At 38.6% G+C, this 14,258-nt stretch overlaps 2 protein-coding genes across 6 annotated transcripts; one reads left to right on the forward strand and one right to left on the reverse strand.

Moving 5' to 3' along the window:
* Positions 1–188: 188 nt before the first annotated feature.
* Positions 189–3,729, reverse strand: LOC131131260 (cilia- and flagella-associated protein 20-like). Of its 5 annotated transcripts, none has more exons than XM_058075791.1 (7): positions 3,564–3,729; positions 2,399–2,478; positions 2,176–2,299; positions 2,066–2,101; positions 1,913–1,984; positions 668–780; positions 189–594 (listed from the first exon to the last, which is right to left on the reverse strand). In XM_058075791.1, the coding sequence occupies exons 1-7, from the start codon at positions 3,693–3,695 to the stop codon at positions 552–554; spliced, it is 600 nt and encodes a 199-aa protein (XP_057931774.1). In that variant the 5' UTR covers positions 3,696–3,729; the 3' UTR covers positions 189–551. The 5 variants fall into 5 exon arrangements, with proteins under 5 accessions (XP_057931774.1, XP_057931775.1, XP_057931771.1 ...); XM_058075792.1 differs by having other exon boundaries at positions 2,188–2,299; positions 3,564–3,728; XM_058075788.1 differs by having other exon boundaries at positions 1,913–2,101; positions 2,188–2,299; positions 3,564–3,727.
* Positions 3,730–4,735: 1,006 nt separating this feature from the next.
* ces2b (carboxylesterase 2b) lies at positions 4,736–13,594 on the forward strand. The gene is made up of 13 exons (XM_058075491.1): positions 4,736–5,037; positions 6,762–6,954; positions 7,030–7,171; positions 8,027–8,160; positions 9,914–10,067; positions 10,139–10,243; positions 10,313–10,411; positions 10,506–10,649; positions 10,728–10,805; positions 12,139–12,286; positions 12,365–12,517; positions 12,607–12,679; positions 12,757–13,594. Exons 1-13 carry the CDS (start codon positions 4,962–4,964, stop codon positions 12,941–12,943), a joined length of 1,686 nt encoding a protein of 561 aa, XP_057931474.1. The 5' UTR covers positions 4,736–4,961; the 3' UTR covers positions 12,944–13,594.
* Positions 13,595–14,258: the final 664 nt, after the last annotated feature.

The following is a 14,258-nucleotide window of genomic DNA, read 5'->3' on the forward strand; positions in this document are numbered from 1 at the left end:
AAAACTATTTACCTTGAAGGTTTCCACAAACCACAAATGTCTTAAATGTATTTTTACAAAGATGTGTATAATCATAGCGTAATCATAATTACGCTTTATGTAGTATCATGTGTCATTTTTGTGCAAAAATGCACTATAACCTTGACAGGTGAACTTAATTAGACCTTTAAACCTCTGAATGTACACAATTTTTTTAATGTTTCAGTACTTTTTGTACAACTTCCTGTTCTCTAATAAGAAACTGAGTGTGATCCATGAATGGAGAAATACATTTTCACATAAAGTCATACAGTATGCTTTTCTGCGACTCTTCCAGTCTCGCTGTATCTCTGTGGCAACAACAGTGACATAATTCACAACATGAATAATGTTGAATTATATAACAAAATACTTCAAATTAAATCATGCAATTCAGTGGGTTTGTTTTTTTGTTTACAAAAATAAGAAAATCCCACCGATAACATTGAGTGTATTGCTTAAAAGGACAATATTACACTGTGTGTTTTAGGTGTAATCTAATGTTTTCACATCAAATTGTGCTCTAAATTGCTTTAGGTCTGTGGGAACGGAGCAGCTCTGGAACCTCCCTTTTTGCTGCAAGAAAAAAAAAGTTGTAAACATCAAATAATCCAAATATCCACTTTAAAATTGACTTTATACAAATTACCTTGCATCTTGTTTCTTGACAGGAATAACCAGTTTAAACTCTGGCGGGAGTTCGTCCTCTGTGTACTGTTTATCTGTGAAATACACCCTCCTGATACGACAATTTGCATGAATCTGTGGGGAAAAAAATCAATAAAGAAATAAAGTTTTTGGAAGCAAAACCCTTGGTATTAAATAAAGAGGGTACGAACCCACCTACCACATACAGTTCCGGTCAAAAATGTACTGTATATACACTCATTAATGGCTTATTGATTATTTGAACAGTTTTTTTTCCTGGATGCAATGGTAGTACAACTATACCTACAGTATATCTATATACTATATACCCTGTCTCTCGCCAAATAGCAGCTCCAGCATCGTGTTTCTCAACCTTACATTTCATTGATACCTTTCATTTGTCATATATATGGATTTGGAAATGTTTTATACATTTTTGAGAGTCAGGGGTCTCAAACACGCGGCCCGCAGGACACTAGTTTGAGGCCCCCGCCTTGATATGAAAGTTTAATGTTAGTGCGGCCCGCGCAAGTTTGATATGGATTCTCTATGGTATCATGTACCCAGAAAAAATTATTACGTTTGATTAATGTTCATGTTAAAGGTTAAATAACTTAATAGTTATCCTCCCTATCCGTGTGGAAGTGGTAAGTTTTTGGCTATTTAAGTTGAAAGGAAATAACTTGAAGGCTACCGTTTAGGTCGCTAGCTCTCTAGTTTGCGAGTTAGCATGTGTCTCAAGACCCTGCGGTTGCGCAATATGTTGTAAATAAAAAGAGTATAAATGTGACTATAGTCGTGTTTTGTCATGTCTACAGGGCTCTAATAATGCTTTGTTCATTTTAATCTGAAAAAAAGAATTTGTCTACCCGGCAACTATATGTGGTTTTTTAAGTTGTTATTATTTGCCGTTATTATTATATTTATTTATTACTGATAGATTGATTTTCTTTATTCTTGATTTGTTTATTTATTTTTCATCTTATTTTGTGTAGAAAAATAAAAAGTAAGATATTTGAGAACAGTGGAATGTTTTATCAGAGCTTTTCTTGTAGAAAATTGGAACCAAAGCAAAGTTTTTAAAAAATTTTTGTTTTTAATAAATCCGTTTTTTTGTTTTTTTGGGGGGGAAACCTGATGCGGCCCAGTCTCACCCAGACCCGAGCTCCAGTGGCCCCCAAGTAAATTGAGTTTGAGACCCCTGATATAGAGGCAAGTCTACTACCAAGTACGTTTCAACACATACCTGCACACGCTGCGTCTCCACATAACTGGTTCCATAAGCCCTTCTGGTAATATCGGCCAAGTTGAACTGAAACTGGTTCCAGCGGTCATCAACATTAATTGGCATGGTGCACATGAATGAATTCACTTGCGTCTTGCTGTGGTGATTACTTGCCCGAAACCGTCTGCGTAAATTCTGATCATCTAAGACCTGGATGTAGAAAGACGAGAAGACACAGTATCGGTCATGAGTCAGTAACAATATCCATAACACATGTAAGGTGCCTGTTTCTGTGCCTGGACTTCAAAGCTGAAATATTTCCTGGTTTTCTTGACAATCATCACAAGAAATGGCATCTTAATGCCCAGTGTCTGCCTGGGGTCTGCTGGACATGTGATGTAGTTTGTACTGTCGGAGCACACACACATGATGAAGGGATGTTAGGGGTGTTATAAAAGTATAGTTCACATGTGGTGTGAAGATTTGAACGGAGGATATCAAACTCACCTGACATTTGCACCCTCCACTTCCAGCACAAGCGAGTTGATGTCATTGTCTGTGACTCGCTTTATGTGGCCATTCTTCACCTAGGAAACCCAAATGAATATAAGACGGTCATGTTGTGTTCACATAGCTTAGCATATATTTAACTATTCTGGATTGGCTGTGCATCTTTAATGCACAAAATGTATGCAAATGACCATAGACTACTATTAGGAGTGTTTTTGAAAAAAACTGAATAATATAAACCACAAACATGAAGGGGTCAAGTGGTTAGCACGCAGGCAGGAGACCCAAGTTCGATTCCTCCAGGTACTTTTTCTCGGGGTACTCCGGTTTCCTCCCACATTCCAAAAACATGCTAGGTTAATTCTTTCATTCATTCATTTTCTACCGCTTTTTCCTCACGAGGGTCGCGGGGGGTGCTGGAGCCTATCCCAGCTGTTTTTGGGCGAGAGGCGGGGTACACCCTGGACTGGTCGCCAGCCAGCCAATCACAGGGCACATATAGACAAACAACCATTCACACTCACATTCATACCTATGGACAATTTGGAGTCGCTAATTAACCTAGCATGTTTTTGGAATGTGGGAGGAAACCGGAGTACCCGAGAAAACCCACGCATGCACGGGGAGAACATGCAAACTCCACACAGAGATGGCCGAGGGTGGAATCGAACCCTGGTCTCCTAGCTGTGAGGTCTGCGCACTAACCACTCAACCTCCGTACAGCCCACCGAAACAGAATATTTCTGAATAAAGAGGCGAAAATTTTAATTCATTAATTAATCAAAAATTACACCTTTGCAATTTCCTTTAACATAAGCCGAGCTCATAATAAAACAATTCATGTATTATATATGATATTGTTTATTACAATACAGGCTGAATTATTGCTTGTGTTTGTTGAAAAACAAAAATAATCACATATTAAATCACAATCAAAATATTTTTTCTATCCCAATTTCATTATTTTCCTGAATCAATCCCACAAAATGCATGTTTGCCTGTGACTTGATGAAAGCTAGCATACCCAACACACATTTGATCCACCATCTTTGACAATGATAATGTAAAGTCATGCTGTATGACAACAAATAAACACAAACGTCATAAAAAAAAGACCTGAAATCCAAGTTTTTTTTTCTCTCCACTGAACATTAGCACCTACCCTGGTATCCCATATCTGAAGAGGTTTGCTCCCGATGCTGTATAATATCGACAGAAAGCCGCCTTGGAATGTACTTCTGAACATGTTCTCTGTGTTAAGTTCACGGAACTTGTGTAAAAAAAAAACTTCCATACGGTGGACATCTGCACATAACAACACACGATGAACATGCTTTTCAATCAAAGCCAATCACGCACACGTAAAAAACAAGAAAAAAGCACACCTCATACCTTTAGCAACACGCAGCGACAGTTTTCATGGCGTCGTCGTCATTTTTGTTTGTATTACAAAATCTACTGTTTTTCTTCCAAATCCAGTGAATCTGACGTATTACGACATTGTGAAATTAGACTTTTCAAAAGCTTCAATTTAAATAGAATACGAATGGGTGTAGTTTAACTAACAGATGAATTTTAATATAATTATAATATAAATATAAATTGTTTATGTCTTTACATGTCACTGCTCGTTTAAGTGTAGCGGGAGGCTACCACAGGTGGGTGCTGGATCGATCCGGATGTCGATACTAACGATATCGGTGTAGTATTGGTATCGGTACTACCGTAATACATTCTAAAATTTAATAAAAATAATCAACAAAAGGCAATTGAAGGCTAAACCAATTGTTTAGTTCAATTGTGCTAAGAACTTTGAGAGGTGCTGGCTGAGATAAAATGTTAAGTTATTATATTTTTTATGAAATTATGGCCAATTTTGAATGAACAAACCAATAATTAAGTTGATTTGTACTTCATAACGTAATTGATTTGGGTTTTTTTGTAGATGTGACGCAGGCTAACTAGCTACTTTTCCTACTGAAAAGTTGGCAATAGTGATTCCCTCACAGAGCACCAAAACACTTCCGGCTCTCCAAAATAAAAGATTATTTCTTCATTTCCTAAACCTGCATTTACTTGAGTATAATACAAGAGTTTGTTTAAATTAACGTGTACGTGAGATTACGTTTATATCACGTGAGTAAAAAAATCCCAGAATGCATTGCACCAGCTGTCTCTGTTTATAAACTGCCAATATGAGAGCAAACAAACCTTCGGAATGAATCTGTGATCTAATCGGTTACATAACTCACCTACCTTTGGATAATAATAAATCAAGTTTAATATTTAACTTGTGTTTTTCATAGAATGTTAACATTCTTGGGGGGTTATTTGTTTTTTTGCACTTATATGTATTATTCCATAAAGCGGATGCACATTCATTTCAGTTGATGTTTTGGTATTTTAAGCAACTTTAAAGGGTGGAAGTGGGCTGGTCTTACTTGCAGCGGCGATGTTGCTAAAGTAGGCCAGCAACTGCCACCCCTTCTTCACACAAAGTGCTCCTGCATCACTCTCAGAACCGAAGAGAGCATTCGAGGTGAACTTGGCGTGGGCAATCATGAAGTTGCGTGGAAAGGAACTCTTTTGCTTACTTTGGACGGTGCTGTTTGCATGCGTTGCTGCAAAAAGGGACGGTGAGTGGAAGTATATGATTGTTTCCCCCCCAGTATTGTTGTTTCTTTAATGCTTTTACAGTCAATTATGTTAAACACTTGTTAATTTAAAATACTAATGCACAGTTGCTAAATTTCCTGTATCCAAAGTGTGTTAGTAGCCATATGTGTATTTATGTATTATTTATTACTAATTCAATTTATTTCTATTTTTAATATACATTTGTCTATTTATTAATTTTAACGTATATTGTATTTATTTATTCTATTCATTCTTATTTTATTAATTTTATTCTTATTTTATTTTATTTATAATATTTACCTTATTTTATTACTTATTAATGTGTTACTTATTTTTTACAAATTTTATTTTTTTATTACTTATTAATTCATTTGCGACAGTCTTTATTATTCATGTGAAATTGTTGTTGCTTTAATGCGTTGAATGAATTTACGATAAATTATGTTAAACACTTGCAAGTTTGTTGTTAATCTAAAATCCTGATGCATAGTTGCTAAACTTCCTGTATCCAAAGTGTGTGTTAGTAGCCACATGTGTATTTATGTATTATTTATTACTAATTAAATTTATTTGTATTTTTAATATCAATTTGTCTATTTATTGATTCTAACATATTTTGTATTTATTTATTCTCTTCATTCTTATTTTATTATTTTATTCATATTTTATTTTATTTATAATATTTACCTTATTTTATTACTTATTAATGTGTTACTTATTTTTTATTATTTTTATTATTTTTCAATTACTTATTAATTCCTTTTTCTTTACATTGCCCAAGCAATATTACTCATGTTTATTCCTTTCCTTTCCCTTCATCACTGAATAAGCAATCTACCCATTGCGACAGTCTTTATTCTTCACGTGAAATATTCACATATCACCTCGTACTTCGGTACGGCACAAAAAATTAAAATGAAAAAATAAAAAAAACAAAATTATATTAGGAAAGCAGGAAGTGAACAAATGTACGAGGTACATTATTAAAAAAAAAGAAAAAATAACCTTAAACTGTATTATGGAAAGCAGGAAGTGAACAAATGTAACAGTTACTGATTGTAAAAGTACCAGATGGAGGGGTAGGATTTAATAAGCTTTGCTTCTTCCTACTCCTTTTGGACATGTGGAACTGTGAACTGATTATGTGATGCATTCAATTGTAATCTGATGCATGTTCAAATGAAATTAAACCATTACCATTACATATGGTGTGACTAAACTGTCAATAAAGAGAAACGCTCGGATTAAATAATCTCTGCTTCTTCCAACTCCTTTTCAGACATCTCTTAAACAGCTAACCGTGGCCATTATAGTTGTATTCTTAGGCTTTTTGTGTGATGATGCACACATGACCTTTGCTTCGGGATTGTTGCCCTTTCACCTGCCAAGACACTCCTTAACGTCCCTCCAGCAGAATAGCGTTACCTAACAATGTGCTTTTTGGAACCGTGCTATTCAGTCATTGCTGTTAAAACAAGATACGGCTCAGTAACCTGACCTAGGTAGGCGTGGAGGCGTGGAATTTGCCATCAGTCCACATCACTCATGTACTGTCTTGAAGTGTTGCATATTGATAAAATAGTTCCTATTATAGATATATGATCAAAGATACATGTATTAAATAAATCATCATTTTAGTGATACTTACCTCAAACGTGTGTTGATTCCGTGTTATCACTTTATAGTACACGAGGATTCTGACTCTGTACTCTTATCTTAACAGCACCCATAGTCCACACAGCGCTTGGGAGCCTCAAAGGTGAATATGTGAGCGTAAAGGGGAAGGAAACCGGCGTCTATGCCTACCTGGGTATCCCCTTTGCCAAGCCGCCTCTTGGCCCTGCTTTGAGACTGGCTCCACCCCAGGATGCGGAGCGATGGGAAGGGGTCCGAGACGCCACCAAGCAGCCTCCCATGTAAGTGTTTTCTGTGTTTTATGCTATTGTTTTTTTTTTTTAAATAAATATTTATAATAATTTTTTCAATTTCAGGTGCATTCAACATAAAGACTTTATTACAGATCTGCTTGAAATGCTCGGCAACCTGAAGGCAGAGATCCCGGATGTCTCGGAAGACTGCCTTTACCTGAACGTTTATACTCCTGCAAGCAGACCTCATGATGTGAAACTCCCAGTAAGAACTAGTTTGGACACATATAGACAAACAACCATTCACACTCACATTCATACCTATGGAGTCGCTAATTAGCCTAGCATGTTTTTGGAATGTGGGAGGAAACCGGAGTACCCGGAGAAAACCCACACATACACGGTGAGAACATGCAAACTCCACACAGAGATGGCCGAGGGTGGAATTGAACTCGGGTCTTCTAGCTGTGAGGCCTGTGTGCTAACCACTCGTCCGCCGTGCAGCCTGCAAAAGTGAGCTTGAATTACATTTTTAGTCGTTATAGCAAGCCTACAAGACAAGTTAATGAGACTTTTCAATAGTGTAGTGGTTATTTGTCCTACAAAATAATAATTATAATAATATCCAAAATAAAATAAAATAATTATAAAATTATAATGAAAAAATTATAATATAAAATATATAAAAAATATAAAATATAATAAAAAGAGTCATTATCCATACAACCTTATTCTGTTTCTTCTTATTTCTTTTATTACCAAGCAAGCAAACAAAAAAGGAACAAAGACATTGTCTCCTCTTGCCTCTCTTGTTCTAGTACCAAAACCATAGGCCCACCCCAATGCATGCTGGTCTTGTGAGTACTGTGGACATAAATAGATTTCAGGTTCCCATGGTGTTACCCAATGAAATAAACCCACAAATGAACTACTAATTACCCTAACAAAAATGATAAATAAACAAATAAATAACAAGAAAATATTATCAAATAATCCAAACAAAACAACAACAACAAAAAATAAATCAACAACTATTAGAAACCTAGGAACACACTACTTTTTATTTACATTAAAAAAGCAAAATCTCATTTTTTTGTGTGTTTTTTTTAAATCTTACTAGGTGATGGTGTGGATCCACGGTGGAGGTTTTGGTTTGGGGTCAGCTTCAATGTCTGATGGATCTGCCCTGGCTGCTTATCAGGATGTGGTTGTGGTTCTGATCCAGTATCGTTTGGGACTTTTGGGCTTTCTCAGGTAAATATCACAAAATCAATCAGTGGATATTTAAATGACAAATTTAAAAAGTTCTACACATTCGCTCATTTTTAACCATTGATCATTTTGAGCGTCATGAGGAAGGCGAGGCCAAGACTAGGCTGGACTAGTTAGACTTAGGACATAATGGTGGGACTGTGCCTTACAGCTGGCCTGGGAACACCTCAGTGTTCTACTGGTCGGACTGGAAGTGCGGAATGAGGCAGACAAAGGAGCGGGCGAGGGGGGGGGCCCGCATATGATCAAGTAGAGGGGGCGAGCAGCAAGGCACCCCACCGTGCTGGCCGACACCCGCCGGGCAGCTCACCCCCGGAGAGGAAGTGCCACAGATCCAAGCCAAGCCTCAAGACCAGTGCTAGGCCACCAACGGACCTCACCATCCACCGGGAGGCCCGACACATTCCTAATCGGGGGGGCTGCACGGTGGACGAGTGGTTAGTGGCCAGACCTCACAGACCAGGGTTCAATTCCACCCTCGGCAGGTATGCTGGGTAGCTTGTGGTATTCTCTCTCCCAACAGCTTTGCCACGTTTGTCACATTTTTGCTTGGTTGCACGGTGGACGAGTGGTTAGCACGCAGACCTCACAGCTAGGAGACGAGGGTTCAATTCCACCCTCGGCAGGTATGCTGGGTAGCTTGTGGTATTCAATCTCCCAACGGTTATGCCACGTTTGTTGCATTTTTACTTGGTTGCACGGCGGTCGAGTGGTTAGCACGCAGACCTCACAGCTAGGAGACGAGGGTTCAATTCCACCCTCGGCAGGTATGCTGGGTAGCTTGTGGTATTCTCTTTCCCAACAGTTTGCCACGTTTGTCACATTTTTGCTTGGTTGCACGGTGGTCGAGTGGTTAGCACGCAGACCTCACAGCTAGGAGACGAGGGTTCAATTCCACCCTCGGCAGGTATGCTGGGTAGCTTGTGGTATTCTCTCTCCCAACAGTTTTGCCACATTTGTCGCATTTTTGCTTGGTTGCACGGTGGACGAGTGGTTAGCACGCAGACCTCACAGCTAGGAGACGAGGGTTCAATTCCACCCTCGGCAGGTATGCTGGGTAGCTTGTGGTATTCTCTCTCCCAACGGTTTTGCCACGTTTGTTGCATTTTTACTTGGTTGCACGGCGGACGAGTGGTTAGCGCGCAGACCTCACAGCTAGGAGACGAGGGTTCAATTCCACCCTCGGCAGGTATGCTGGGTAGCTTGTGGTATTCTCTCTCCCAACAGTTTTGCCACATTTGTCACATTTTTGCTTGGTTGCACGGTGGACGAGTGGTTAGCACGCAGACCTCACAGCTAGGAGACGAGGGTTCAATTCCACCCTCGGCAGGTATGCTGGGTAGCTTGTGGTATTCTCTCTCCCAGCAGTTTGCCACGTTTGTTGCATTTTTGCTTGGTTGCACGGCGGTCGAGTGGTTAGCGCGCAGACCTCACAGCTAGGAGACTCGAGTTCAATTCCACCCTCGGCCATCTCTGTGCGGAGTTTGCATGTTCTCCCTGTGCATGTGTGGGTTTCCTCCCACATTCCAAAAACATGCTAGGTTAATTAGCGACTCCAAATTGTCCATAGGTATGAATGTGAGTGTGAATGGTTGTTTGTCTATATGTGCCCTGTGATTGGCTGGCGACCAGTCCAGGGTGTAGAAGACAGATGGGATAGGCTCCAGCACCCCCGCGAGCCCCGTGAGGATAAGCAGTAGAAAATGAATCGGTGGCTTATGTGTGTCCTATGCAGCACAGGAGATGAGCACATGACCGGTAACTTTGGCTTGCTAGACCAGGTCCAATCCCTCCGCTGGGTCCAGGGGCATATTCACAACTTCGGAGGAGACCCGTCCTCTGTGACTATATTTGGCGAGTCTGCCGGTGGAGTCAGCGTTTCCCTTCTGGTGAGCATCAACGTCTTTGTTTATGTCTCATGTTGACAGACTTTAAACAACGACTTCGGCTTCATCAACAGCTTCTGTCGCCATTGACTGATGGTCTGATCCACCGCGCCATTGCTGAAAGTGGCACTGCCGCCATCGAGCAGATGGTGTCAAACGATCCTCTACCTGTGTACGAGGTTGGAGTCAGAAACGGTTTTGACTTTCACTACTACAATTCTAACTCATTTTAACTCATTCGTCTTCAGGTTGTTGCTAATAGATCGGGATGTAGCATTGAGAGTACGCAACAGATCGCCGACTGCATGAGAAACATGGATCTTGACACTTTTTTGACTCTTGCAAAGGTATCCGATTTATGAAATATCACATACAATACCATTTTAAAATTAATGACAACATGCACATTTTCTTGTAACTGCTGTCTCTTATCTTCCCAAGGATGTAACGATAAGAATTCTTGTCAATGTTGATGGAATCTTCCTACCGAAACCCGTGAATGAGCTTTTTCAAAAACATGAAATTCATAATGTACCTTTCATGACTGGCGTCACCAATCACGAAGGCGGATGGTTGCTTCCTGCTGTGAGTGTGACATATTTTAGTTTGGACTTAAATATGAAGTTGCACTCATGAAAAACTCAAAACTGTTCCTTTTTCTAGTTCATGGGTCCTCCAAACTGGACTGAAGGAATGGATCGGGAGCAGGTTGTGGGCTCGTTGTCTGCATTTAATGCCGATGTAAGTTGTATAAAAATCACTGGTGTTTAAACCCCATCCACAAAAATGCTAAATTCATCACACGGCAACCTAACACTCAAAAGGTGGATAAGCAATACGCACTTATTAATTTTAAAGTTTACAATTTTAAAAGAGGGCTGCACAGCGGTCGAGTGGTTAGCACGTAGACCTCACAGCTAGGAGACAAGGGTTCAATTCCACCCTCGGCCATCTCTGTGTGGAGTTTGCATGTTCTCTCCGTGCATGTGTGGGTTTTCTCCGGGTACTCCGGTTTCCTCCCACATTCCAAAAACATGCTAGGTTAATTAGCGACTCCAAATTGTCCATAGGTATGAATGTGAGTGTGAATGGTTGTTTGTCTATATGTGCCCTGTGATTGGCTGGCCACCAGTCCAGGGTGTAGAAGACAGATGGGATAGGCTCCAGCACCCCCGCGACCCTCGTGAGAATAAGCAGTAGAAAATGAATAAATGAATGAATACAGGCTGCACGGCGGACCAGTGGTTAGCACGCAGACCTCACAGATAGAAGACCCGAGTTCAATTCCAGCCTCGGCCATCTCTGTGTGGAGTTTGCATGTTCTCCCCGTGCATGCGTGGGTTTTCTCCGAGTACTCCGGTTTCCTCCCACATTCCAAAAACATGCTAGGTTAATTAGCGACTCCAAATTGTCCATAGGTATGAATGTGAGTGTGAATGGTTGTTTGTCTATATGTGCCCTGTGATTGGCTGGCGACCAGTCCAGGGTGTACCCCGCCTCTCGCCCGAAGACAGCTGGATAGGCTCCAGCACCCTCCGCGACCCCGAAAATTTATGAATGAATGAATTTTAAAAGAAAACTACATTTTAACGTTACTGCATAATACATTTTGTCCCAGCAAAGCATTTCATTGGTTATGGCTGCCGAGGCCCTGGAATCCTGCATCTGTCACTAAAGGAGCCCAGAGCCAAGAGGGAGGCTGACATCATTTCAGCACCCGGCAGCCATAGCCAATTAAATGTATTGCTGGGACCAAATGAATTATGGCAAAACATTTAAATATTATTGATTGATGCTTGTATATTTCTTAGCTATCCTTTTTAGTGTTAACTCGCTGTGTAATGAATTTAGCGTTCCTTGTAAGATTTCCAGTGGGTTGACGAGCTTGTTGTGCAAGAGCTGCCGTTTCCTCACTGACTCACGAGCGGCACAGTATTTTAATAATCAGTAGTCATTCTGAAGTAAAAAATATATCACAAAATCCAACATGGTTCCAAATTTAAGAATAAAGTAGTTGCTTTGTGTCACTGTTCCCTTTGACGTTTTTCTCCAATCTGTCGTTTATTTTGTCCAGCCTAAACTGTCCATCATCACAGATCTAATGGTAGATGAATATATTGGAAACGGCGAAGATCGTATGAAAAATCGAGATGCTTTTACCGAGTTACTCGGAGATCTTCTGTTTGTCATTCCGGCCATAAAGACTGTAAACGCTCACAGAGGTACGGAACATTTTGCTTTTGGAACTGTTGTTTGTGAAGTGGCAACACATCGTATACGGTTTTACTTTCTGTCTCTAGATGCAGGTATCCAACATGTGTACTTGTATGAGTACCAGCACGCCCCTCAATTTTTGAAAGAAAAAAGGCCCAGTTTTGTTAAGTGTGACCATGGAGACGACCTTTTCACCGTATTTGGAATTTGCTTTACAACAACTCATGTCCAAATAACTGGTGAGACCTTTAATGCTATGTTAAGTGAACATCTGCTTTACTTTAATAGAGTTTTTAATTAGAGTTTTAATAATATATTTTTGTTTTAGACACATGCCCAGAAGATGAAGAACAATTTAGCCGGACCGTGATGAGTTACTGGGGAAACTTTGCTCGGACAGGGTAATAAACCAAACCTGATTGCTTAAGTTGCAAATTTTAAAAAATCAGTAATACATATTTTTTATGCATTTATATAGATCTCCTAATGGGGATGGCCTTGCTTACTGGCCAAAATATGGATCAGAAGAACACTTCCTGGCATTGAGCGCAAAGAAGCAGGTAACGGGTCAGCACTTGAAGGCGGGTCGTTATGCCTTCATGACTAAGATCCTACCAGAGAAGATAAGACAACATCAAGAGAAGACGGAGCACAGTGAACTGTAGTACTCGCATACTACTGCTGCTACTACTAGTGATGAAGTAATGATGAAGAAAATGTCCAGTTCCCAATAAAGGACTTTAAAATTCATTGCACTGTATGAAAAGTTGCAGATAGGAACCATTTTTATGTCATTGCCTGTAGGAGCTCACCTGTGCACTTTTAATATTTTCCAAGATCCTATTAATAAAAATTAAGAAATTATAACAGTAAACAACCTTTCATAAAATGCAGCGTGGTATGTTTTATTGGTTGTTTTATGTTATTGAATAATCTCATGTAAAAGGAAATAAAAAGCTACACTGCAAAATATGAAATATAGCAAAGTTTAAAATATTAACTTTACAATTTGAAAACATACTTAAATATATTTGACAAACGGGGGGCACCGAACTGTAATCCCTCATTAATCATGATTAATTCCAGACCCAAACATGAAAAAAAGGGAATATTTTCATAGAAATGAAAAAAATGTCCATATAGTCACCTTTACACTGCTTGATAATATAAGCTAGCTTTTAAGGCTTGTGTGGAAATAAATGTGTGTGTGGAGGACAGGAAGTGACATCAAGGGTTCAAAGTTGAGTTTTAGCCTAGCTTGGGTTAGGTCTGCAACAGTAGCCCGTGTTGTTATTGTGCCTGTTATGGAGATAATTCAAACCTGCAATAAAAGCCTGTTGTTCTGGCGATCAAGTCCAGCTTGATGAAATATGTGACATTTACTTATATTTTGTATTATTTATTTTTTTATTAATATTATCTATATATTTAGTAATATTATTTGTATTATTTTATTTTATTAATAGTATTTAATATTTTTAAAATTAGTTTTATTAAATTAGGGTGACACTTTTTTATTAATATTTTATTAATATCGATTGTATTGTTTTTATTACATCTTTTATTTTGTTAATATTATCTATCAATGTTTTAAATTGATTTTATTCAAATAAGTCAATACAAAAACATCAGAGATTTCAAGAATAAAGTCGTAAATTTAAAAGTCCTAATATTATGGGAATAAAGTCAATTCATGAGATAAAAAGTAATATGGCGTGTCATCGGGAATATTATTAATAGTATTTAATATTTTTAAAATTTGTTTTATGAAATTAGGGTGACACTATTTTTTATTGATATTTTATTTTATTAATATCGATTGTATTGTTTTTATTACATCTTTTATTTTGTTAATATTATATATTAATGTTTTAAATTGATTTTATTCAAATAAGGCAATAGAAAAACACTAAAAGTCCTAATATTATGGGAATAAAGTCAATTAATGAGATTAAAAGTAATATGGCGTGTCATCGGAAA

This window comes from Doryrhamphus excisus, chromosome 6 (genome assembly GCF_030265055.1).
Source record: "Doryrhamphus excisus isolate RoL2022-K1 chromosome 6, RoL_Dexc_1.0, whole genome shotgun sequence".
NCBI classification, from domain to species: Eukaryota; Metazoa; Chordata; class Actinopteri; order Syngnathiformes; family Syngnathidae; genus Doryrhamphus; species Doryrhamphus excisus.

Excerpts from the sequence above, each read along its gene's own strand:
- LOC131131260 (XM_058075787.1), bottom strand. The coding sequence starts at position 3,695 with ATGGAAGTTTTTTTTTTACACAAGTTCCGTGAACTTAACACAGAGAAC. Across the intron at positions 2,479-3,563 it reads TTCAGATATGGGATACCAGG|GTGAAGAATGGCCACATAAA; the intron begins GTAGGTGCTAAT and ends TGGGTTTCCTAG. Across the intron at positions 595-667 it reads GTCAAGAAACAAGATGCAAG|CAAAAAGGGAGGTTCCAGAG; the intron begins GTAATTTGTATA and ends TTTTTCTTGCAG.
- ces2b (XM_058075491.1), top strand. The coding sequence starts at position 4,962 with ATGAAGTTGCGTGGAAAGGAACTCTTTTGCTTACTTTGGACGGTGCTG. Across the intron at positions 5,038-6,761 it reads CGTTGCTGCAAAAAGGGACG|CACCCATAGTCCACACAGCG; the intron begins GTGAGTGGAAGT and ends TTATCTTAACAG. Across the intron at positions 10,244-10,312 it reads ATCCTCTACCTGTGTACGAG|GTTGTTGCTAATAGATCGGG; the intron begins GTTGGAGTCAGA and ends ATTCGTCTTCAG.